The sequence below is a fragment of the Carassius gibelio genome, chromosome B18 (genome assembly GCF_023724105.1).
Source record: "Carassius gibelio isolate Cgi1373 ecotype wild population from Czech Republic chromosome B18, carGib1.2-hapl.c, whole genome shotgun sequence".
NCBI lineage: Eukaryota > Metazoa > Chordata > Actinopteri > Cypriniformes > Cyprinidae > Carassius > Carassius gibelio.
Genome location: NC_068413.1, coordinates 30,267,553 through 30,295,001, shown reverse-complemented (window position 1 = coordinate 30,295,001; position 27,449 = coordinate 30,267,553). Strand labels below are relative to the sequence as shown.

At 34.9% G+C, this 27,449-nt stretch overlaps 1 protein-coding gene across 1 annotated transcript; it reads right to left on the bottom strand.

Moving 5' to 3' along the window:
* Positions 1 to 23: 23 nt before the first annotated feature.
* Positions 24 to 25,081, bottom strand: LOC127977380 (UPF0606 protein KIAA1549L-like). The gene is made up of 11 exons (XM_052582259.1): positions 24,563 to 25,081; positions 16,289 to 16,765; positions 14,726 to 14,841; positions 12,360 to 12,579; positions 9,987 to 10,120; positions 9,609 to 9,777; positions 6,616 to 6,675; positions 5,018 to 5,169; positions 4,311 to 4,482; positions 2,375 to 2,538; positions 24 to 2,123 (listed from the first exon to the last, which is right to left on the bottom strand). Exons 1-11 carry the CDS (start codon positions 24,816 to 24,818, stop codon positions 2,016 to 2,018), a joined length of 2,028 nt encoding a protein of 675 aa, XP_052438219.1. The 5' UTR covers positions 24,819 to 25,081; the 3' UTR covers positions 24 to 2,015.
* Between the last annotated feature and the right edge of the window lie 2,368 nt (positions 25,082 to 27,449).

The following is a 27,449-nucleotide window of genomic DNA, read 5'->3' as shown; positions in this document are numbered from 1 at the left end:
ACTCATTTAAATGACTGGCAAAATCTGACTGCATTGGATTGGACCAAGGAAAGTTCAACAGTTCAAATGTTAATATAATCCTTAGATCTAATGAAGGTAAACAGATTTAGTAATGGAGGGCCTTAAAGATGAGACTTTACTTAAATTCTGATTAATTACGTAGTCTGTGGGGAATGTTAATGAATTTATTTAAATATAAAAAATGTAATTTAAGGATGATGCTGTCACATGAATGAGATAATCGGCTATTTAAATACTTAAATTATGACTGACATGAATAAATCTGAACACTTTTAATCCTTAATTTAGACTCTAATCTTTCATTTTTGTGGTCATGCCATATATAAATACCACCTTAATATACAAGACTATCTCTAAACTAGTTATTTTACAGTGTGGCAACAATGCTACTATGTTCCGTTGCAAAGCAGTCCTGCAAAATTTATCTCAGACATTTTGTCTGTTGTCTCTTGTGACATTATCCAGCCACAGTTTTATTGAGTCTCAGCAGTTTCTGGAGAGCAATGCCAGGACAGCATTCTGGGGTTGATAGTTTACCGGGGAAGCAAGTATGTGTTGTAAGTATTTACTTGTTTACCACTTAACTAGATGTTTTCTGTTATTGTCATTGAAGCTTATTTTAATCTCAGAACTATTTTGCCCCTACTAAAGTTGTGTGCCGAGAATCTAAATACAGAAAAATATAAAGGTCTATATATTTAAATACACTTAAATGTCACAAATTCTAAGCAATCCCATCTCTTAATTTTACAACTAGTTGGAGCTGATTATTTATTATTATTATTATTATTATTATTATTATTATTATTATTATTATTATTATTATTATTATTATTATTATATATAACAGAAACAGATTAATTTGAAATAAACCATTAGGATAATCCACTGAAAAAAAATAATAATAATAAAATAGGTGGATTGACATAAACAAAGCAAGTAATATCTCAGTTAAGTTCATTTCAGAATATCAAATCAATAAAGATATGTTTAAAAAAATAATAATAATAAAAACCTGATGAGTTATTGGTTCAAAAAGTGTCCAAAAACTTGGCCTGGCAATGCTTTTTGGAAAACTAATGTAAAGAATGGCTATGCAGCCCTGCAGATATATTCTAATAACAATTATAATACACTGCACATGTTTTGCAAATAACAAATCCTCAGTTACTGTATAACTGAAGGCAAGGAGGCATTCCATAATGGCCAGGCAAAAGGCAGCAGTTTGTCAGTCATAGCAAATGATAAACTAGGCCAGAGGGTGTATATGGGGAAAATGCAGGTCAGATCATTATACCTAATAAATAAGACATATCTGACATTTTTTAATAAGTGCTGCTGTCTGCATTTCTTTTAGAGAGGTGGATAGATGTCTTATGGTTTTACACAATTGATGTATTAAATGCATTTTATAACAAAGAGGTTTTTGTCCCTTCCACAGTCCTGCTAGTCTACTTCCAACTAAATCATAAGAGAATTTCTGACCTTATTTCTAAAATATTCAGCTTGTTTAGGCATACAAGCACGCAAAGGAATACACACACATAAAATCAGGTCCTAATCTAGAAAAAAAAAATATATATATGTATACTATTGACAATGTTCATAGGAATAGTTCACACAAAATGTTGTTCAGTTCATTTAATATCATACCATATCATGTCATTCAAAATCTGTACAAATTTCTAAATGTTTTGTAGAATGTCAAGGCTGCTCTTTGCCAAACAATGAAAGTAAAGTGCTCGTTTTTTTTTTTTTTTTTTTTTTTTTTTTTACATTCCTGTCTTCATTTACTTTCATTGTATGGAAAAAGCAGCCAGCACACTTCACTCAACATCTCCTTTTATGTTCCACAAAATAAATATAGTCTTACATGTTTGGAATGACACACAGGTGAGTTAATGACGAAATAATTTGACTGTTTTGGGTGAACTAACCCTTTAATTGTGCACGATCATTAGTACATTGTCCCTGAGACCTGTCTACTCTACACATCATCCATAACAGTGTGTGCACATCAGGAGTCCAGAGCAGCAGGTGAGATGATTGAAGAGCTGAATATCTACCTGAGGGTAATAACCCACGTCTCTCCAGTAAGCAGTCTAAATGAGAGAAAACAGCATGAAGAGTCATCAATCATTTCTATCTCTCTCTCATACACTCTCTCGGGATTTATTCCCAGAGGCAAAGCAAGCAATGCATGTAAGAGTTTGAGGAAAACTGTTGATGAAGCCACTGTAAAATATGCTGAGTGTACAAAATAGCATAATGAGTTATAATGAGAGAGTTAAAGAGCAAAGCGGTGCCTTATGGGAAATGGTCAAGCAGGATGTGTATCCAGTCACTGCCATACCTTTACTCGAGGGTTGAAGTTTCCAATGGGATCAGTTTTGAAATCGCTCTTGTTTTTGTGACACAGCACCGTGGTGATGATGATGATGATGAGGGTCACCACGCCGATGGGTGCTAGCACTGCAGCGATGATCCACAGGTTGTTGGGTGGATTCTTCACTACGGCTGCATGGTGAGAAACACTGTTAGTCACATTAAATCTTTTACACATTAAACTATAATGCAAATTGTGTTGCTTAAATATTTTGACAAAAAAATATTTTGTTTGTACAACCATAGTTTCACTTTATTTTGATGGTCCTTTTAACACATTCTGTTGACTATAAGTTACATCATTCATATCTATTAAATCTCATTAGAGTGTTATAGAGTATTAGTTGACTTGTAGGTTTAGAATAAATTGAAAAGTACTTGCAAAGTTATGTATAGTAAGTAGAATGTCTGTTGGGACACCATCACAATAAAGAGTTAGCAGATATTAAGCAGACCATATACTAATACTTCAATGAGAGTTAGTTGACATGTAGGTGAAAAGTTACTTACAGTCGACAGAATGATCAAAAGGGACCATCAAAATAAAATGTTACCCAATAATTTTGTTAATGACGTTTTGCAATCCAGATTAAATAGATATTATAATTTTTATTATTTTTTTATGTTTAATAAAAGCAAGTATATTTATCAAGTCTTATCAAGCAATTTCACATTTAATCTGCATTCATTTCAAATTTCAGATTACATTTTCTTTGTGAATTGAAAATGTAGTTGTTTTAAGTCAACTTATTTTCAGATCATCATTTGGATCATTACATGCTGACCAAGACATGCGTCATGATGGTCACAGAGAAGGAGATTTATCTTTAATTCACCAAGCGAAATGCTCATACCCAGATCATGTGTTCAAGCCATTTTAGAATTGATTTTGTCTTGACAAAGCAATGACATCCAAGTTGTTTACTTGCTTTTTATCTAATCATCCCAATAGCACCATTATTTGTTCATTCAGAATTATTTGAGTATGCAGAATATGACAATGTTGACGTAATCAAGAGGTGTGAAGATTTGGTAACACTTTATTTTGATAGTCCCTTTTGAACATTCTGATGACAATAAGTAATGTTGCACCAATGCCGACTGTGGCAAAAAAGGCTGTTTCTATAAAGTGGGACAATTCCAACTTAGCAAGGACAGTCTGGTGCTTCTTACTCACAACCTTTAAGTATGATTTCATATTTAAAGAATTTGCCACTGACTATTCAAAAGTGAGTTTTGAGCAGTGTAAAGTAGCGCTTGTTGTTTGTCGCTTCTCTGATCACAAATGCAGACATGAACCGAACCTTAAACCAAAAATATTGCATTACACCAAATAACTGTATTTTTAGAAACGTCATATGAAACCCCAACAGACATTCTACTGACTATTAAGCCTTAATATTAACACTTAACCTAACCCTACCTATATATATATATATATATATTTTGTTATGTTATATTTGATTTGTAAGTGAATCTTTTGGTCCCACTTTATAACAGGGGTCTTTAACTATATCTACTTTATTATACTTTCAGTATGTGAAATAAATAAATAAATAAATAACTGCTACATATTTATGTTGAATTGCAAATCACTTGTTGAAGTGCTATTAAGTGGTGGTACAGTTAAGGTTATCGACAGGTTTGGTGGTTTGGTTAGGCTTAAGGATTGGTTAAGATGTAAGGGTATGGAAGACAGTGTAATTTAGTGATGTAACTACAGAAATTACAGATATAATTTCAAATTTTATTAGTATTTCTAAATATAAGTACAAAGGTAAAAAAAAATACATGTACACAATTGTGCATGGTATTAAATGATTCATTTAAATTAGGTACAGTAGATAAATACACAATATTTATTAATTCTAATAAGTAGAGAAGAAAGACAAAGTAATTTTGACCTTCAGCCTGCAGTTGGACAAAGTATCCCAGTGTGAGCGCCATGGTTTGCGAGTCCACTGTGTTTAGAAGCTTGGCTGCAGATGTGCCAAGCAGTGGGGTCCCATTTTGCTGGACATAGTAGGTCATCTCAGCTGGGTTTTTTGGACCATGTACACGCCTGATACTAACCATCTGAATGCAATGATACACAGCATGATCACTTCCTGTAGGCATATTTTCATTTGGTAAACCTTAAAGGTTGAATCTTTTCCATCAAATAGCCTCCAGGAGGGAGACTGGGGTGTGGTGACACTATAAGATTAATTAGAAATGAGCAACAGGGGTGAAATCACTATAATGCATGAACCCCTTCTGAGGTAGCAGAAGTAGTTGTAGAGTATAATAAGTGTATGTGTGAAAATATAAAGCATGTGTTGCTGGTTTACAATTGGATTTGTGCAGAAATTCAAGGAGAAATTATTTTCATGTTACACACCACCTACTGTTATAAATTTGCATACAATACAATATGATTAAATACAATACAAATGTTGCATTAATTCTGGAAAACAGATTAATATAACCGAAATAATAAAGAAATGACTAAAGCTGGCTCCAATTAGGCTATGAGTCATTTCTTATCAAATGTGAATGTGTTTTCTAAAATGAATCCTATTTTTTACATTTACTTTGCTAAGTTAGCACTTTCAATGTTTTTAGGTCGTACCTGGACGGTGTAACTGCCCACTGTTGTTGCCCGCTTGAAGCGAACACCTTGCTGGTGAGCCGCCATGAAGAGCTCAGCCAACCGCTCCTCCATCAGACTAGCAAAACTGTGATACTGTCCTTCTAGAGAGGAGTTTTCCACATCCTGAATCACTGCAGAGATGTGAAGAGATACTACAGATTTCTGTTTTGTTTTTTTTTGTTTTTAACCGTTTACACAAAAAATCATAACTTGACACAATTTTTTTTTAAACCAGACACTCAAACACCAGAACCACACACCAAATCTGCAAAACCATACCCTAATTCTTGGCCTTCGACTAAGATTTTAATTTCATACAACACTTTATACAAAACACAACACAAAATGGTAAATGGTAATTCAGGGAGAAGTTATAAATGCCGAATAAACTATGTCATTATTGTTTGCTTTGCGCACAAAATGTATTCTTGTATAGTGTCATATAATTACGGTTGAACCCCTGTCACATGGATTATTTTACAGATGGCCTTGCTATATTTCAATGCATTGTATCAGTGTGGACTATGGAGGGTCAGAGAGCTCTCAGATTCCATCAAAAATCTTAATTTGTGTTCGAAGATGAACAGAGGTTTTACAGGTTTGGAACAACATGGGGATGAGTAATTAATGAGAGAATTTTCATTTTGGGAGAACTACATCTTTAAACTCTGCAGGACAGTCGACTACGAGGACTAGAGCTGCTACTGAATGTGTCAGCAGTCTTCCGCACACTATTTACTAGTTACTGGTGTTGAACTTTGTCAGTATCAAAGTAAGTCCAAAAAAAAAAAACTTAAAAATGTCTTGAGTACTATCATTACTAAAGACAACATTACTCAAATTGCATATGAATAATTATACTCAAAATTAATGAACTCAAATTAATAATTAGAAAGTATAATTCAGTGGTTCCCAACCCTGGTCAAAAAGGCACCCCAACACTACATGTCTCCCTTAATCTGACCAGTTTCAGGTCTTGAAGTCTCTACTAAAGATCTGATGACCTGAATCAGGTGTGTTTGATTAAGGAGACATGCAAAAAGGGCAGTGTTGGGATGCCTCCAAAACCAGGGTTGGGAACCACTGGTATAATTGGTTCATTGATGTGTTTGATGTGTTTATAAAGAACAGAAAGATAGTTAAATGATCTAATCTTGGCATAGAACAGCAGCATGTTATTGTACAAATCCACTGGAGTAAATTGCTTAAGTATTTGTCATGCATGATAAAAATGTGTGTAATATATTGCAACAAAACAAATCATCTTCAATTATTGTTTTATTTGTGAATTCTTTATTTGTGAAGTATTAGAATATATATGATCTTAAAGTAAACAGACATGAAGTAAAATCCACTAAACCAATTCTGATTTTAAACTCCATAAAACAGGGATGGGAGTGAAAATCATCTTTCATAATGAAGGAACTATGGAAATATCAGTCATCTAGAAAAGAAGAGGTGCGTGGGTGTCAGAAATGTCGACAGAGCAAACAGAAAAAAAAGAAAAAAAAAATCCCTCTAAATCAAGCTCTTTCATTCATATAGCTAGTAATGAACAACATCAGTGAGACGATTACCTGTGATTATCCAAAATGGCCTGGTTGCTACAGATGTGTTAAGGTTATGGTATTCCATAGCTGCAGAGGAAAGATAGTGAGAGGGAAGAGAAAGCAAGAGAAACTGTTGTAGAGAGGGAGAATAGATAAGAAAACTTGTTTCAAAAGACTCTGCTTTGATCCTGGGTCCAGAGGCTTAGCTGAGCACATCTACTCTCCAGCAGACAGTACAGAGAGTCTAGCCGCATTTCCCAATTGAAACCTTTACTCAATTGCATAGTGGCAGTGTGATTAAAGGCTCTGGCTGACATCCTGTCTTCAAGGCAGAATTACTAAGCAGCCTGTAAAATTCCAACAGCTATTGAATTATTTTACTCCACTAAGGTCTAATCTGAGGAACAGCTTAAGTGTTTTGAAAAGTATTTCATCATATAACATTATATAATTGTATATTTATAAAATAATTGTTAATGTTTTGTCATGTCATCATTAGTCATTTTAATCTATTTTTCTGAAACTTTGATTAAAACAATAAAAATAAAAAAATCAACAACTGTTTTTTACATTTTAAAATCTATTAACATTAGTAAAATTAAAAATGTATCATATAAATTTTGAACTAAATACAACATTTCAAGTTCAGTTAATTTTAAGCATTTTAGGCAGTTATGCAGCAGCAGGTAGTCACAACTGTGCTGATATTCTGAACAACAGCACCATCACAAGTGTCATATTGCTTTTATGCATCAGTTCGATAAATAAGATAATATAATTTTAGACATAATATTACCAGTTAATTTGTCTTTGTTTTTGTTGCTGTTGTTGCTCTTTCAACAAAAATAATACCCAAAAAAGGCAAAGCAGGATCAACTGTTGCATGTCTCAGAGCAACACATAGTGTTTCAGTGTTCTGTATGAATAAGCATTGTCAGATGAATCTGCTGGGTACTGTGACTCAATGGCTACATTTACATGCACAATTTTTGGTTCAATTGGACTGCATTCATTCCGATTTATGAGTCTGAATGAAGTGTTCACAAGAACGCTAAATAAAGTGATCGGGTTGATGTGCAAGTTTATACTGTATGTCACAAGCTTCAAATCGAAATTGATTTATTTTTTTTATTTTTTTCATGCTCCCCTACACAGTTTCTTTATTTGTTTTTAAAAGCAGAATTAATATTTAACCATTTATGGTCATTTATGGATAAATATATACATATGCATATATATATATACAAATAAAAGTACTTTCAGTTTTGTGGTTCAATCCGATCAAGTGTTTACATGTACTCTCAATCGAATTAGAAAAGGAATAAACCACCCCCTTCAATCCGATTGGATTAATTTTCTCAGTCTCAGCTCAGTCGGATTGATTAAGGTGTTTACATGAAGGCTTTTCAATCCATCAATCCATTTCTAATCTTTTCAAGGCATCTATCCGATTACAAATGGATTATTTGGCTGCATGTAAATTATTAAATCTGAATATGCCCACTTTCCTACAACTAAAAAGCAGTACTTGAAATGTGCATGAGCAATGTGATTGCTGTTGTTGGGCTGGATGTACTTTATGTCCAGAATTAAATAATTACATGCATACTTTCAAGAATTCATTTTTTTTTAAAGTCTGAAAGTACATTCTTCAACAAATGAAGTACATACATACGGACACATTCAGAGTTAAGACAACAAAATTCATGGCGAAATTGTCAGCTTGTCACTACGACATTAGGGCCAACCCTAACATATATCTCTTAAGTTAAGTTAAAGGGTTAAAGGGTTGTACCCCTAATGGTATAACTTTTACACATTTTTCTTGATATTGAGATGCATTGCAATGTATTCAGTTGTTACATGTGCCACAGTGTGCTATTTAATGTATAATCATAACATATTTTCCAAAACCCAGCCCTTGTCCAGTAAATAAATGTATTTAACCCACTAACTCTAGCTCTCTCTGTTCTATTCTATCTACTTTTATTTATTATCTATAAATAAATAATTTAAAACTTTGTTGGCCTATGTATACTGCATTAGTTTAAACGGGATTTGTCACAGCACTTACATATTTGACCCTCTCTGTGAAATCCAGGCTAAAGTTTCAAAATCTAGTTATGAGATTACAAGCATCAAAGTTTGATTTTCGAACATTTATTTCAATCTTTGACATGCCCTTATTCAGTCAATATTAAAGGTATAAGGGTATATTTTCACATAAAGTTCATATTTTATGAAGAAAACAGTAAATCAGGAAAAAATAAAATAAAACAACTTTAGCTGGGTTTTCACAGCCAGTGTCACATATTGTTACTCTTTTGTTGGTTTGATTGCTATTATTGTCCTCACTTTGGATAAAAAGCATCTGCTAAATAATTCAATATAAATGCAGAAACATAAACAAAGCAGGACAAAGCAGGTAAGAATGGACTGCGAGGAGAAACCAAATAACCTCACAGTCAGTATGAGCAAAACTGTGACAGTGAGGTGTGTGATATTCTCACCATCACATTCCAGTTGCATGTGGAACCATGTTCTTTCCACACAGACACACACACAAGTGTATCCGGGATTCCCTACTGTTAATTAGTATTCCCTGTAATTGCTTTTGATGTGCATGCTGTGCCCTGGCCCATGTATGCATGAACCTGTTTCCACCTTCTGTGAACACTACAAACCAAACAGAAACCACTCTCTGGTAGAGAATCATCTACTGTTTCTTTTTATTCCTCTAACATGTTCAGATGATCATGTATGAAAAACATATTTAGCATTAATGCTGTTTGTGTGTGTTTTTTCTTTCAGATTTACCAAAAATTTTAGAAAAAAAAATAACCATACTGAATTATACTCAGCTGAATTATATAATTTTCATCTTTATTACTGATTATACGTAAATTCTGCATCCTGTACCAACATAATTCCCAAAAGGAATATAAAAGAAAATACAAAGTGTAACATTTGCATATGTTACATCCTATTTGTATAACTGAGGAATGCCAGAAAGAACTTACGCTCAGCTGTGATCAGTGGAGGGTAAAACAGGAAGTAACCAACAAGCTCAGCAGTCAGTTGGCTGAGAAGGTTACTGGCAGTTGTGCCATTGAGAGTGACACTGCCATTATGCACCACATATATCAGAGATACAGCAGGAGAACCCACAGACTGTGTTGTGCTCAAGATCTGTGAGAAAAAGAGTAAGAAACAAAACTTGTTATATTTATATTTGTTATATACTGACCTTTTACAAAAATCAACAAAATGGATGTCAACATTTGCCCCCTAAAAAAAGAACAAAACATAACAGAACAAAATGACAAAAAAACTCCTCATTTGACATGCAAAATAAATAAAGGTAAAATAAAGGTAATGAAATGTTTAGGCCCTCCCACCTGTACAGTGAGACCGCTGTGTGAGTTCATCACTATGGCCTCTGCTTCAGCAAAAGCATTCTCCAGTCTCTGCTCCATCATCTGAGTAAATCTGCAGGACTTGAGGTCATCTTCTGGCCCAACAAACCTCAGAACTACACACACATACACAAGGATAGGGCCGTGGGCTAGTGGGGTGAAAGGTGGTGATAATTATAGGGGCCCACAGCTAAGGGGGGACCCTGGTACAGTTAACAGGCTGCGCATCATCACGAAATCTTATCATTTACACGTGTTTTTTAGCCTTGCCCATTTAAATATTTAAAAGAGTTTAAAGCATTTAAACACAAGATGCAGAAAAATGTGTTCGTTGCGCATGCAGAGAGCCGCATCTCACGGACAGCAACACCGAACCGAGCTCTCCACGCAGAGAGATGCATCTTAAAGTTCTTGAACACCGAAATTTGCCTGTTCTTGCTCTTGTAACGACAAATACATACAAAATTATGTCAAAATACCCTTCTTGGAGAGTATCCTCGAAAAAAACTCTCGGTTATAGACATGAAAATAAAGAAAACTCTTTGAATGAGAAGTTGTGTCCAAACTTTTGGTCTGTACTGTATATGTGTGTATATATATATATATATATATATATATATATATATATATATATATATATATATATATATATTAGGGGTGTAACGATACGCGTATTCGTATTGAACCATTCGTTGGACTAATTAATTATATTTGAAAAAAAAAAAAAAACAGTGAAATATAATGATATGCGTTCAACAAGGTAGCCCAATAACCCAAACGACGTAACAGGCAACGCCCCTGACACCCCCGAAGAAGAAAAAAAACACCATGTTTAATTTAGGCTACTCAGTCAGGCCCTCGCTCACTCAGTACGCGCTGAAGGCTCGTTGCAAAATAGCCAATGCGTTTAACAGACCAGAAAAAGAAGATCATCCAATAACCAACAGGTCTGGTGTTTGGGTGCACTTTGGATTCCCTGTAAGCTATAATGGTGATGGCAAGAGAGTGGTGGGTTAAAAAACAACGGTATGTCGCATCTGCTACATGACAATAGAGTACACCAGCGGGAATACAAAAAAAAAAAAAAAAAACACCAGCGGGAATACTTGAAACATCAACTCATTTATGCCGACATCACCTTATTGTGTCAGTATCTGGGAAAAGACAAAAAAAAAAGGAGAAACATACACGCAACAAACTATCCCCGCAGCATTTAGACAGACATTTCCAACAGATTCAAACAGGGCAAAAGACATCACCACGGCGATTGGTAGGCTACATTTACGTTATAACCGCGGATATGAGACCTTACTATTTACCATTCATTCTATCATCACCATTATAGTTTACAGGGAATCCAAAGTGCACCCAAACACCAGACCTGTTGGTTATTGGAGGATCTTCTATTTCTGGTCTGTTAAATGCAGTAGACATTTTGCAACGAGCCTTCAGCGCGTGCTGAGTGAGCGAGCGCCATAGGGGCCGTTCACATATCACGCCTAAAAACGCGTGGAAAATGCTAGGCGCGTCTTTCTTCTCCTTTCCAAAGCGCTCGGGCAGAAGCGCCCCTGGGGCGTCTGCCTTTGCTAAGCAACAATTGACCTGCTCTCTCCATGAAGACGCGGAAATTTCAGCAAAGGACAAATAGCTTGCAGTAGGCTAGCTCTGCTACTAAATTTATTTCAAAATTGCAATCCATATACAACTATGATCAGCTGTTCCTTCATCTTGGCTGAGCTTTCAACGTTGTTACGGGAAAGGATGAAGCTGATTGGTTAGTTCTTGTCACATGACCCGCGGTGCGCTTGCGGCATTCTGAAAAGTTTAGATGTTTTTGAGATGATTTTGCTGTATCTAAAACGTACCGAACCGTACCGAGCCGCACCGTGAATTTTGTGAACCGTTACACCCCTAATATATATATATATATATATATATATATATATATATATATATATATATATATATATATAATATGTGCACAAGTTTGAGACTTAAATAAATAAACCTATAAATACGAAGTTTGTGGGGAACATGGGATAATTTGCTAAATTTCAAGCCATACGATAGCTTTGAAGAACAGGCCAAAAATTTCTTATACACTAAAAGATGTCATCTCCACTGCAGCTCTCAGATCAAATGTGTCAATATGATACACAACATTTAAGACACTTGAGAACAAGTTAAGCTAGATATAAATGACATTCAACCTGAGCCTTGTTTTCAACGAACTAGTATTTAGGGTGAATACTAGCCCAGTCTCTAAACAGTTTTGTAAGGAGAATGATTGCATTCTTAAATGGATGTAGAAAAATGACATTAGTGTGGTGACAGAGAATGAGCTGTGAGCCTGACCTGTCTTCAGCATCATTGAGATGGCAGGGCTGGGTCTCCAGGGGACTGCTGGGATGGGAATTGCCTGCACCAGTGGCACAAACTGCCGGATGTCTGCCATCAATCTCTCAATACCATAGACACTTAGAGCATCCACCACCACCGATGCAGTGTACACCATCTCTCCATGGGTCACATAGTAACCGACCGTCACATTGGGAACACTAGAGATACTCTCAATCTGAAGGTGGAAATATCAGAATCAGAATTAGCTTTATTTACCAGGTGTGAGCAAACACACCAGGAATTTGGTGGTTTTTAATTTTTTTTTAATTTTATTTATTTATTTGTTTTTAAGGTGCTCCTGGTACATACATGCATACATGCATACATACACATCTGACATGGGAACAAAATAAAAATACATTTAGCAAGACTTGGCAATAAATAATGTGTATGAATCTGGAACTAGACTGATTTATTTAGATTTGTGAATTTTTTTACTCTATATAGAACTGTATAAATAATAGAGATATACTGTACATATGTATTTACATAATACTTGAGAAAGGCAATAATTAAAGATGTAGAATGATTTATGGAAATGAATTACAGAGCACTGGCATGGGGGAAAAACTGTTTTTATGTGTAGATGTTCTAGTGCACAGAGATCTGTAGCGTCTGCCTGAGGGAAGAATTTCAAACAAGTTGTGTCTGGGGTGAGAGGGGTCTTTGATGATGTTACCTGCCTGTTTCCTGAAGACTGGGCAGGTACGTCCACAGTCACAAAACTCTATTATTAAAACTCTATTATTATTATTAAATATAAAGTGGGTTTATTCTGCATTAGAACTGTTCGAGACTGACTGTGGAATGCATTCATTTTCTGGATCCTTGGAGTGAAAATTTTGCAGCTTAATATGATCTGATTACAGAGGAGCTGATGTATTACAAAATTATTATTATTATTATTATTAATAATAATATTTATTTATTTATTTTATTTTTTTTTTCATTTTCCATCCAAATAAACACTTACATCAGCAAGTGCAATTAATTCCTTGTGAATTCACTTCTGTGTTTTCAAGGAGAAGTTTAACTTTTCAAAAAAGGGTAGCTCAAATAAACATAAAGCAAATATCCTATTTTCTCTAGATAGATAGATTGGACATTGCCCTTTTTGGTGTGTACCACAGCCAAAATACATGGTGCCACCAGAAAGACAATACAATTTTGGTTGGAACATTCAGAGATTTTATCAGACCAAGATGCACTTGTTATTCCCCTAATATTGTTTTAGTCATAGTTTATTTTTCTTGCAGTTTTTTACAACCTTCATTGTTAGAATAATTTCTCTATTTTTCAACTTACGTATGCATATGGGCAGATCTTTGGCTCTGCTGTAAATAGTTATAAATAAAAAAAATAAAAATAAAAAGATAAAAAGATACAATTCCCGGGGGTGGGAATAATTACTTTAATGTTATGTTCTTACATTAAAAAATGTGGCAATATGGCAAATCCAAACCCCTGTAGTTTTTTCAATCAACAGTTTGATGAGCCACAAACTTTTCAGTTCTCCCTGGATTGATTCCAGCATGAGGACTTCATTGACATCAAAGCATTTATCTTGGGACAAACAGGCAGAAACAATCTCAGTAACTAAAAATCCTAAGATGTAACTGAGGGGTGACTAATAGCAGTATTCTGTTTCAATTTTCATACAATTTATTTTAATTTTTTTCTTCTCCTATAATAAGGTTTAACTCTGCCTTACCATGAATATGTGTTTGGTTTTGTTAGGTGTCATTATTTAGCAGAATAGCCAAGCTTCCCTTGGCATACTGTTTGCACTTAGGGACACATCTGAAGTAAACATATATTAAAATGAGAAAGAGAAGATGGAAAGCAATAGACACAAATAAATCAATAAAGCTGCTGAAAACAAGATATATAACATGGATGCTTAGCCCCTGCTGGTGAATCACACCATTATGTGTGCAAAACAAATCTTTTAACCAGGGATGGATATTCTTAATGATACCATTTGTGTGCAAAATGTATACAAGTAATAAATAAATATTTATATTTTAGTAGATGTTTTAAACCACGTGAAAAGTATTTATATTTTCTTGCACTTTCAGAGCAATCAGTCACATGCATTTTACAGCCAGGTGATTGGCTAAAACATTAACTTTGCATGTATAATAAAAAATAAGTATGGATTTGCTAATGTTAAGAGAAGGATGATTTAGAGGGTAAATCTCACTGTAGTTATATCAAGACCGCAAACATTGCTTAAAGCAAAATGTAATTTATGTTGGTGCATACTTGATGCAGAACAAACTGTAAATGATGACTGTGTTTTAAATTCATGAAGTGCAAACCTTAGCCTGAACTGTGCTGTCGTTCAAGGCCTTCTTCAGAGCTTGAGTAAACCCTCGAGGGAGATTCTGCTTCAAAATACTGTCTAGACGACTCCTTCGTAACTGTATGGTCAACACTGTCATTGACAGAAAAAAAAAATGCACAGAAGAATCTAAAGTTTATGTTCAAATAACACCATTTGATCAGGAAGAACCATTAAGAAAATGTGCCAAGGTAACCATTGTTTTTCAATATATATTTATATAAATATCATATATTTATAAGGCACTGAGGTGGAAAGGGTTAGGACTGGCAGATTACATGGGTATTGAGCCTTTGCAGAGAGGTTGATTGACAGACAATCTAATGTATCATAGCGCAAATTCCACCATTTTTTTTTTTTTTTTTCAGACAAACAAACCAGACAGGGGAATAGACTTGGGTGAACTTAAACTTGAAAACTGATGTGTATCAACATCTTTGCAAAAGGAGTCAATTGAATTTGTTTCAGAATTGATGAACTTTACTAAGTTTTCGAACTGAAGCTGATTTAAGAATAATGACATAATTGTCTTTTTCTAAAAGAATCTAAAATTGTCTCATATTTGAATAATTTGATTCTGTTATTTTCCTAATTAGCTGCTTTTGAATAATCTGTATTATATAAAACATTAAATAAATAAAGGTGGCTTGACGAGCTAGATTTTGTCTGCAAGAGAAGAACCATTGCACACATCTCTTTCACAGACTGAAGTAAATGTGGTATTTTGGCAGAAACATTGGTTTCCAATTACATAGTAAATGTATGTAATATTAATTACTGTATGTAAGGCATTTCCATACACCTATTTGCATTGGTCATTGAAATTTGCAGTAGTGCTGTAGTCAGGAACAGTTCATCCAGGGCCCTGTTTAGACCTGGTAGTAGGAAGTTTAAGAATCCTTTACCATTGTCTCCTTTTACACTCATAAATAAATTGCATGAGCTTATTTAGCAATATTAGATTTAAAGATCAGAAAAAGCCCATATCCACCAGCCCACAAAGAAATTGAAATAAATAGTGAAAAAAAAAAAAAAAACTTTAAAAAAACAGGTATAAACACAATTGTGTCTCCTCCATTTCTCATGACCTGATCAACCAAAATGCATCTTAATGTCAGGTGTCAGGGCCCAAGTCATGACCAGAAGAAGGTTAAGTTCAAGTCAAAACCTAGTCCACATGCTCCCAAATCCATCATGGAAATATGGACTCGAGATCAAGTCAATTATTGAGTAATGTAACACTGATTCAGTAGCACCTACATAAACTGTCATGATAACAAATAGCTTTCATCATTAATTAAATATGTACAGGAAGATTTATTCAGCATGAATGATGACAGCAGAGGCAGATGACAGTAAATGTTGTAGTACTTGAGTCCAAGACCATATTTTAATTGTCATTGTCTTGGGAACATGTGGACTTAATTAGGAATTAACCCACATCTAGTCTCAGTCTTGACTTAGACTTGAATGATTATAACACTGACTTAAAGTTCAACATTTTTTTTGTCATTTCATAAAGATCAATGAGCAATCGCACCTGTTTTTATCCACATCTTGTCAGTGATGTTACATCTTAGCATTGAGGCCTCAGTTACAGCAGCTCTTGGAGTTCCTAAAGTGCTTTTTGAAGGGTCCAACTTAGCACTCTGTGAGGTGGAGTCAGGCAGGATTCTAGATGTTGTCTTTGGAGATTGTGTAGTTGTAGTTCTTATAGTTGTCCTAGGTGTTTTGGAGTGTCGTTTAGCAGCAGATGATTGGGTAGTGCTAATCTGGTTTGTGGTTGTTGTAAAGGGGATGCTGGTTGTGGTAACAGTATTGCTGTAAAATATTGTAGGTTGAGATCCAATAGTTGTTGCAATGGCTGGTCGTTCTCGTTGTGTGTCCACAAATGTAGCTGAAGATCTATTAGGAGCAGCAGTGTTTTTCTGTTCAGGTGAAATCAATCTTCTAGCATCAGGGTCTGCAGCTCTGGATGTGGCTGCAGGTGCCACCAGCTCAGATATCCACACAAACTCTGAAACAACAAAACACTTGAGATGAGAAAGGTGTAGAAAAGGCTGTAGAAAATGTGACGACAAAGAGGGTGAAGTGATGATTATAATTATGATGATGCCAGTGATTGATCTGAATATAAACAACGTATCCACGTACATATGTTGGATACGATGGTTATCCTTACATATGCTTCCACTCGGTTATATTTTTCAGAAACATCATTTATCATGTCATCTCTTTGCAGAGGACACTCGACTTTATTTTCCTGTTAAAAACAATAACTGTTCTATGTCTAATCTGTTTGCATGTCTCCAGGACATTAAATGCTGGATGGACTCAACTTTTTTTTACAGTTAAATAATGATAAAATGAAATAATGTTTTCTGGTCCAACAACGGTCTTCTGGCATTGTCAAGCAGCTTGGCCCCATCATCAAATGTACACAACTGTATTAGAATAGAAACCTTGGTGTTGACTTTGATCCTACGTTGTTTTTGGATAAGCAGATCAGTGCTGTGGTGAAAAGCAGTTTCCTTCAATTAAGATCAGTTGCTAGAATCAAGAAGATGCTTTCCATGAAGGACCTTCAAAATGGTAATTTGTGTGTTTATAACTTTAAGGTTGGATTACTGCAACTCACTGTATCTGGGTTATCCTAAATCATCTTTAGACCGATTGCAATTGGTGCAAAATGTGGAAGCCAGATTATTGACTGGCACTAGAAAACGTGAGTACATTACCCAAGTACTCGCCTCCCTACACTGGCTCCCGATCAAGTTCTGTGTTGATTTTTAAGATTTTGATCCTTGTTTTTAAAGCTCTCAACCCATTTTTAAGCCATTTTTTAATTCTGTTTGAGTGTGTAAACTTTTATTTGTCTCTTTGTTTATCTTGATTGAGTCTGTTTCATATTTGTTGTAAAGCACTGTGTAAATGTGCTTTATATATAAATAAACTAAACTAAACTATATTTTCTAGTAAACATGTAAAATACAAATATAATATAGAGGACATGTAAAGATTTTTAAGTTTCAAAATCTTTCCATACATAAAAGTTTTAACCCAATCTTACAGGAAATCATAACTATTATATGAAACTGAGATTTTGTATGAATTTGTTTGTTATGAATTAAACATATCTCTTAAACATACTTGCCACTGGCAGATTGTAGAAATTCACACGAATTAGCCACCAATTTAGCTACACACAACTGGCTCTTTATTGAATTATTTTGTTCCAAATGCTGTAAATAAGTACTTATTGCACATTTCAGAAAAGATTTGGTAAAACGTGAGCAGCATCTGATTCGAGGTCACTTGATTATAGCACAATAATCTTATAAACACATCAGTTATCAAATACATATCTATCTCAGTATAAATGTGCAAGTAATCCCATTTTCAACTAAAATTTACTATTTATATATCATATACATCGATGCTATCGTGGAATCCTAGATACTGTCTATCTCTCTACCATATACTGCAATGGGAGACATTGTGTAATTCTCTTTTCTGTGAGGTATGAGGGATTCAATCTGATCAAAGTGCCTAGTCACTGCATTGCCACTGGCATGGTGCCTTGTCACTGGAGTGAGCCATTTCCGATCAAGGTTTTGATATAAAAACAGTATAAATACATTGAGTGTTCAATGATCCTACAACTCTCTGTGGACCTGGCAGCCTGTCCATTTTTAGCCCTTGAAACGGGAGTCGTCTCTACAAGAAGATATCATCAACAAACTGACCAGGTTTGCCATTAGTCTTTTCTCTAAGTGCATTTCCAGGTAGCAATGTTTCGGTCATTAAATAAATAATTTACAGCTAATGCATCAAGAATGTGCTTCAGGTTGAGAATGCATGCTTCAGGTCGACTACCTGCAGAAATCAGGCAATTGCTTCAGAACATTGAAGAAGGGTGTGTCATAATGTAGCTTGACCTTGTATACAGCATTATAATGTAAATGTTGTATTTTAGCTAAATAAATACTCTGAAAACTTTAAAATCTTTACTCAAATCAAGGAGTAGATGTATTTTAAGAGGGGTGTGGAATGTTTTCAAATCTTGTTCTATAACTAAATATCTCACACTGATGATGATTGACATGAAAACCAGGCTTGTGTAAAGTTTCTTTCACTTCTTTATATTCCACTCATTCTGTAAACAAAAGTTATTGCTATTATATTTGAATAGAGGAGGATTTTTGAATGAATACAACTTAATGTATAGTCTACTTTTCACATAAAGGAATCTAATCACACAAATCAGATTGACTGTTTACTGCACATTCTTGGTCTGACTGTGCATGATTCATCTTTTCACATTACTAAAAATTTAATAATCCCTGTAATTGTTGTAATTTGTAATTAATCATGTAATTATTCACTTTTATTTTGAACCCCTATTCTTCAACCACCTGATATCAATTTGTCACAATCCAATAAACAAATAAATGAATAAATAATAGAATAGGATAAAATGTAAAAACAAGTCTTACCCTACATAAGTTTTGGTTGACTATCACATTTAACTGGGAAATAAATTACATTATAGAAGTTCAATGGATTTTAAAGTGATATGAAAATTCTATCATTAATTACTCATGTTGTTGCAAAACAGTAAAACCTTCATTCATCTTCAGAACACAAATTACAATATTTTCGATGATATCCTAGAGCTCTTTACACTCATCAGCACGTGCATGCGTTGTTTATTTCCATGAAGCGGAAGCAAGGGCATGTGTTGTGGTACTCTCTGCTGAAGTAATGAGGAGAAGAATTGTTGAATAAAGTTATTATTTTTGTTTTCTTTACGCACAAAAAGTATTCTCGTAGCTTCATAAAATTAAGGTTGAACCCCTGATGTCACACTGACTATTTTACAGATGTCATCGCTACGTTTCTGGACCTGGGAACATTTCAGTTCTGTTGCTGTCTATGGAGAGCTCTTGGATTTCATCAAAAATATCTTAATTTGTGTTCTGTAGATGACAAAGGTCTTACGGTCTTAATTAACTTTTTTGGGTGGACTATCCCTTTAACCCTCTGGGGTTCTTCGGTCATTTATGACCCGAAATTTTTTTTAAAAAAAATGTTACAAATCGTAGCTTCATCGGAATGGTCCGAAACTTGGTGACTTTTTTGGTACTTGGTATATGAACACCCCAAAAAATTGGGGACAGGATTTTAAAAGTCTAAGGGGTCGTAAAAAAAATAGTCACACTCAGGGTCTTCGGGTCAAAAATGACCCGACATAGGAAATGAATGGGAAATTTGCAAAAATATGAAAATACTGAGTTTTTTTGTGTGTACAATCTACAAATCAGCCACGATGCAGAAAAAAAGCATACAACAGTGAAGGGGTGAATCTCTAAAACATCAAGAGTGCAAAACAGACAAAAAAATTCACACACACACACACACACACACACTTATACACACAAAAACACACACAAATGAAAGTATCATTGCAAAAGCTAATTTTGGGAAATGTGTGAAATAAAAGAAATTATTCATCAATGTAAGAAATAAAGTGCACAGCAATAAAAGCATGAGGCTGTAAGCCATCAAGGTTGCAAAATAGACACACTACCTCACACACACACACACACACACACACACACACACATAGGGAAATATGAGACTGGTGAAACTGTAACAGAGATATGTGAGAATATGTGAAATAAAATCAATGAATCAAATAAAGGGGAGACATTGGATCCAAAATGCAAAAGTCACACACCATGTCTCTCTCTTGAACACACACACACACACACAAACACACACACACAAGCACGTGTGCACGCACGCACGCACACACGCACAAACAGAGTAAGGTCAAAGGATGGAATTCTTCCCTAGTAACCTCCAGGCCTATTCGAGCGACCCAGGCCCAGCGTGACACTTTTTTTATTTTTCTATTTTCCATTTACATGTACTGTTTGAAAATGATTATACGTTTGCTGTTATTTTTGTTTTTTGTTCATAATTGCTGTTGGCAATTTTGAAGAGTTACTGTTCATTGAATTGCAAAAAATAATTTTAATGGAAATGTTTATAATAAAAGGTAAATAAAAATATGTTATGATTTAAATAATGTAATTTTTTTTATTAAGTTAGAATTAAAACAATGGGTAACAAAATGCTTTCCATTTGTTCTCTTTCTAGTGCAATGTTCAGGTTTGACTGTATTATAAAGTAAAACTGGCACTTGAAATTACCATTTAAATCAACCAAACAAACAAAAACAAAAAAAACTTGACAAAAATAGTCTTTGAGAATCTGTGATTATATATTAAAATCCACAACCTGAAATAAATAGGCAAATATGTGCAAAAATCACTAGAATTCACAAGCCTTTCTACAGAGAGCTGTACATTCTCTCTAGTGGTAAAAATGTGCTATTGCATGATAAAAATGCTTAATTTGTCCACCAGATGGCACCAATCTAATTTCAAAAATTGTTTTCTATAGGCCTTGGCTGTACTTTAAAATAAAATACAGCATTAATAAAAATAAAAATAAAAATACATATATATATAAATTTTCTATTATATTCAATGGGAAAAAATGGATCATAATTATTGCATAAAAATTCATTATTCATTATTATTATCATAAAATTCTCTCAAAACACAAAAAAAGAAAGAAAAAATATTATTGAACAAAAATACATTTGATTGATTTTACTGAAAAAAAGTATACCTGAATCCCGGCCTCTGGGTCATTTTTGACCCGAAGGTCCTGAGTGTGACTCATAAATGAAGAACCCCAGAGGGTTAAATCGCATTTCCCATTGCATAGAGCAGCTGTAAAGCAACAGTTTTTAGCTCTACTATATAGAATATAGGGAATATAGAGAAGTCGTGGCCTAGTGGTTAGAGAGTTTGAGTCCTAACCCTCAGGTTGTGGGTTTGAGTCTCGGGCCCGCAATACAATGACTGAGGTGCCCTTGAGCAAGGCACCGAACCCCCAACTGCTCCCCGTGCGCCGCAGCATAATTGGCTGCCCACTGCTCCGGGTGTGTGCTCACAGTGTGTGTGTGTGTGTGTGTGTGTGTGTTCACTGCTGTGTGTGTGCACTTTGGATGGGTTAAATGCAGAGCACGAATTCTGAGTATGGGTCACCATACTTGGCTGTATGTCATGTCACTTTTAAATTTACTTCAATCAATCCTCAACAACTCATCAAGAAGGTGGTAGCATTGCTGGTCCTTTTTCTTACCTAAAGTGTTAATAAACTGAGAAATCAAAATACCCTAAATCTTTTAATATATAAGAGGTCGTTCTACTATATAAAACATCCTGCAAGTTTCAGAACACAAAACTTTCTTGTTAGTCTAAAATCAGCTTATATTGAAGCCAATCTGGTTATGGAATGCACTACTCTATGATGAAGGAGTGTGTCTAAGGCCTGGTTCACACGGGACGATTTTAAAATTGTCGGCCGATTTTCCAAACCTGAGAGACCCCACACACGGCGATAAAAAATCACGGGTCTAACAGTTTTGGTCGTTCAGTGTGTGGTGTGCAGCCACACGGCAATATCAACACATCACACACGAACCGATTTGACTCCCGAGCATTCCCAGGTCAGACGGGAAATCTCGCAAAATCCCTCGAGATCAAACGTGACTTCAGGGTAAACAATCATGGCGGACGAAGAGGATGCAGTGGTCATAGTTTGTGCTTTGTTTTTAACGGTAAAAAAAACATAAGAAAAACAAGAAAAGGCGATGGTCAAAGAGGTGGAGACAACGCAAGCATGGACTATACTTGCTACATCATGATATGGAGGAAAGTTGTTGTTTTATCTCATAGAAATGTTGTTACGTACTACACAGATTAATAACCGTTGAAATAAACGTTCATATATTCGTTTCCATGTACTCTGGTGGACTGCAGTTGTGGATGTAGTTATGCCCATCGACTTTATTTGTATTTGTTATATTTGTTTTATTATATACGCCGGCTGTTTTGATTTTGTTTCCCGGTACTATCACTGCCTCGTCACCTCGCTTTCTGATTGGCTACACGCCACAGTCCACAGGCTGCGTGATTGTTTGTCCTCGGGGGACACCACACACGAGAAGAAATCGGGCAAAATAAATCCAACATGTTGGATATCCCCGATTTGAGATCGGAGCGGTCCCGACGTTCTTCCGAGCAGAGGAGAGCGGTCTTAACACACCACACACGGCAGGAATATTTGATCAGATTATTTTACGATAATCGGAGCATCCTAAGATTGTCGGAAGGGGTGAATCGGGGCTAAAATCAGCCTAATTATCCTGCCGTGTGAACCAGCCTTAAGCACCACCTCCACAGACGAAGATCAACGCCTGCTTCTACATCACTGCATGTTAAGCCCTGTCCAATGATTTGCGCATGTAGTGTAAATAGCAAGAAAGGTTTATGCTGAAACATTAAAAGTGCCTGTTGTCATTAAAAGACAACAAGACACTGTGCAGTGCCAAGTTGTGGAAAAACAGTCTTTGTATTGCCTTCCTTCTGATCCCAGCATTAGGAAAGAGTGGATTAACTTTTATTTTTAATGAAGTTCCATTTGTTACAAACAAGTCAATTCTATGTAGGAATTTATATTGGATCTGACAGTAAAGCATTTATTCATTTTTTTAAACTAAATCATGTCATATGTGCATTTGTGAAGGATGTAGGCTGTCAAACATATCCAATAGTTAACTAAGCATACCAGTGGGCATTTCCATCATACCAGTCCGAGTCTACAATTTACCATGCCTATTCAACTAGAGTGTTCTGATGGGAGATCAAAACAGGTCAGATAATAGCCTATTACTTATAAATTATGGGGGGGGGGGGGGGTAAAATCTTGAAACATTATGAGTGTACCTCAGAGAACGGAAAAAAAATAATAAGAAAAAGGCAGTTCATGAATCCTTTAAACCATGTTCAAATCTATTACCATGGCAACATGAAACAAACAAACCAGCACTTCCCTATGTTTGATTTACTATAAATATTCTGAATAAGTCCATTAAATGGCTTGAATGTAAATATCAATTAATTTGGTACAGCTTTGCATTGTTCCATTTTACTTACATTCCTGTGTTCAGTGGGGTCCAACAATGAGGCAATTGACTTACATCACTGTGTGTGGGGAAGTGTTGAGAGTAGCAAAGCTGTACAGTGGATGCCATTTTGGGGGATTCCTTTGTTAAACACTGGGGAATGTTTAGTGCTCTGGGCCTGTTGAATGGGTTCTAAGTAAACTGCTACAGCACAGAAAGAGCTCCTGAGATGAAGCAATAATGTGTGATTTGTGACATAGTGCCCAGTGGCTGTTCAAACAGCTTTGAAAAACAGAAGGTTTTAAAAAACACTGAAAAGCTGTTACATAAGCTTCAAAACAGTTTGCAGGACTGTTTCGAAGTTGTTAGTGCTTCATTGTGTTCTAAGAAAGGCAAAAATTATAAAATAGCCTGCTGAGCCTATTTAGTTTTGAAATGCTTTGAGGAGGGGTATTTGGACACGATTTTTGGACAATACCCATGATTCATGTGATGATGGAAATGATGGCCAATTTGATGTTGACAGCAGGGCTTGCATGCCTACTCATTTTAAGAAATTGTTTAAGGAATAATTGACCCATGATTGACTAGCTGTTGAACCCTTACAACCAGCTCAGGACCAGCTTAAACCATCTCATGACCAACTAAGGATCAGCTTAAACCATCTCAAACCAACTTTCAAAAGGGTAGTCTGTACAAACCCAAATGACATCTAAATTAACTGCAAGATATAGTAATAGCAGGTTATGTTGCATTCTGGGAACAAACCTGAGTTGTTGGATTGGTTGCTGACCAGCACAGACGATGGAAGAGTAAATGGCTCCACTCGTTCCAAAGATCCATTTGAAGGCCATTGATGTGTTTCATTGTCACGTGCAACAACTTTTGACGAGAGATTGGGAGGCTTTTGGGCTGTGCTGGCAAGTAATGTGAGTACAGAGGAAAATGCAGGTTGTTCCCTGCTACCCTTTGATGAGCCTGTGGGATCTGATTGGACTACAGAAGCTGGATTCCAGTCTGTCATATGGAAGCCGCCAAACAAATGGGTTGAGGAGGGTGATGTGGTTGCATCCAGAAATGATCCAGAAGCTTCATGATTCAAGTCATCTAAAAGGAAAGAAAGAGAATATTATGAACGTATCCCAGCACAGTCCATTCTTTTCTTTTTTTAGAATCACAGTTCGTTCATTTTGAGGAAAACTTTGCTACACTGTAATTTCAATCTGTTATTCAGAATTTGTTTCCTGGAGGAGATGGAGGCACTCAAAAGTACAGCTCTCAACATTCTTTTGCCAATACTTTTTTCAACACTCAGTCATAATTTAAACAACTTTCTCAGCTATCATTAGTTTGGAACCACATTAAAATAATAATAATAATAATAATAATAATAATAATAATAAATAATAATAATAATAATAATAATAATAATAATAATAATAATAATAATAATAATAATAATAATAAAATAATAATAATAATAATAATAATAATAATAATAAATATAGTCAATCTATTTGGGATAATAAATATTCAGAGCAGTTATATTTTATAATGACACGTTGTATAATGAAAATATAATATGCATGTAAAATGTATTATTCAAAGCAACGTCTAATCTTTGGATCACTAGTGACCAAGTGACCAAACATATGCGTGTCACTATATAATAAATGCTTAAAGATGAATGACTGATATAAAATTCACATTTATATGCTGACTGAACAGAGACCCTTCAAATAATTTTGCTGGCACCCATCCACAATAACTTCTTTAACATTTTCTCCTGTCACTATGATTCATTCACAGGAATCTGCAAACTCTACATATTCGACACACTTGTGTAAAGTAGTTGTTTATAAATCCCTGACTCTAGCAAAATGAACTGCTTCACATACAGCATGCTGAATTGACAGGTTCCTCTGCATACAATTATGGCACAAATGACTGACAGAAATTCTGTAAAAATAAAGCAATGATTAGTTAATAAATACAATACCATCCAAATCCAGTGAGAGCTGTGATGCATAACCTCTGCAGTCCTTTATATGAGGGCTGGATGACTTAGACCAAAAATCATATGTCTGTAAATGTAAGTGTATATGCTATACGATATAGTCATAGATCTTTGTATTTTCTATGAAATGGGTTAAATGTTGAGATAATCTGAACAGCCATTAACAGTCTCCTGGCTCGCAGTGTCTTGGACACCAATATTTTAATGATTCAGAAAAGACAAATCATTTTTTTTTTGTTGTTTTTTTTAATGCTTAATGTAAAGCAATTTCATGTTGGATGTGCACTTTTCCCTTATCAACATGTCCTCCAATACTTATATATATATATATATATGCATTTACCAAACCGGTGTCTCTGCTTATATATAAAAATATTGTTTGAAAATATATCTGTAACCAAAATACCTGTTTATATACCTCTCAGCCTTATTTTGTATGTCGTTTAGTGGTACAGTGAAGCTTTACACATAGAGAGGCTGTGTTTCTCCCTTCTGACAGTCCTATTCTTCCACTGAGAAAAACAATGAAAAATAAAAAAAATGGAGAAAGTGCTATACTGAAGTACTGAAAATACAGTAGTTATGTCTCTAACAGGCACACAAGCAAGATACATTAGATATCAACAACACATGAGATAGAACAAAACATTAGATATCAACAGATATTTATGATGATTTAAAAATGCATTTACCTGATAAATATTTACATATATTATATACTGCATGTGCATCAGAAAAAAAAGGGAAAGCACACTTATGTATTTGTTTAATTTATGTTTCATATTTTCTCACTCTAGACCTATTAATCCATTTAGAGATCATTCTGACTCCATACAAAGTGGCATGAAATTGTCTGGCTGCTTATTCCTGCTTGATCACCAGTTCACAGAGGGTTTCAGAAGATGAAAGGGTGTCAGTTAATCACTCTTATTAAACCTTGTCCTTTAATTACCCAACAATTAACTCCATTTAATTCTCAGAATTAACGCTGAGTGGTGCTGTGACAGAACCTTAAATAGATACAACGTTTCTATGAACAACAGTAAGTCAATAACTCAATAATCTGATTCTGCCATTCAACACTCAATATCATCATCACATTATTAATATAAATATTCAATAGACACATATATGTATATATTGAAACTGTTTCTGTGCCTAGATAGTATTGTGCATAGTTATAAGTTAGCATAATGTGACTCAAATGGGGAAGAGAGTTTGACAGTAAAGACAGCATGATTATTGGGATGAACGCATCTGGCATCAATCATGCTATTTCTGTGCTTAAATTACCATTAAGCAAACAACAGTCTCTTCTATAAGCCTACGAAAAAATTTTTTTTTTCTTTTATACTGGCCAAGATTTGAATAAATATAAACATTTTATTTCACATGCTTAATTAACAGACTGTCTCATTTGCAACAAGTTAATGGCTGAACATTACTGAATGTCTAAAAAAAAAAGAACTAATGATGTCATAATAATAATGTCACTTTGACAGCACCTATTCACTGTAAATGATGCATTTGTGACCAAGGCCTTAGTCTACAATACACTAATACATTTTGTATTTGTACATTTTGGCCTTCTGTCCACACTGAGATGGTGTTTTTGTCAAAGAAAAACTAAGCTTTTTG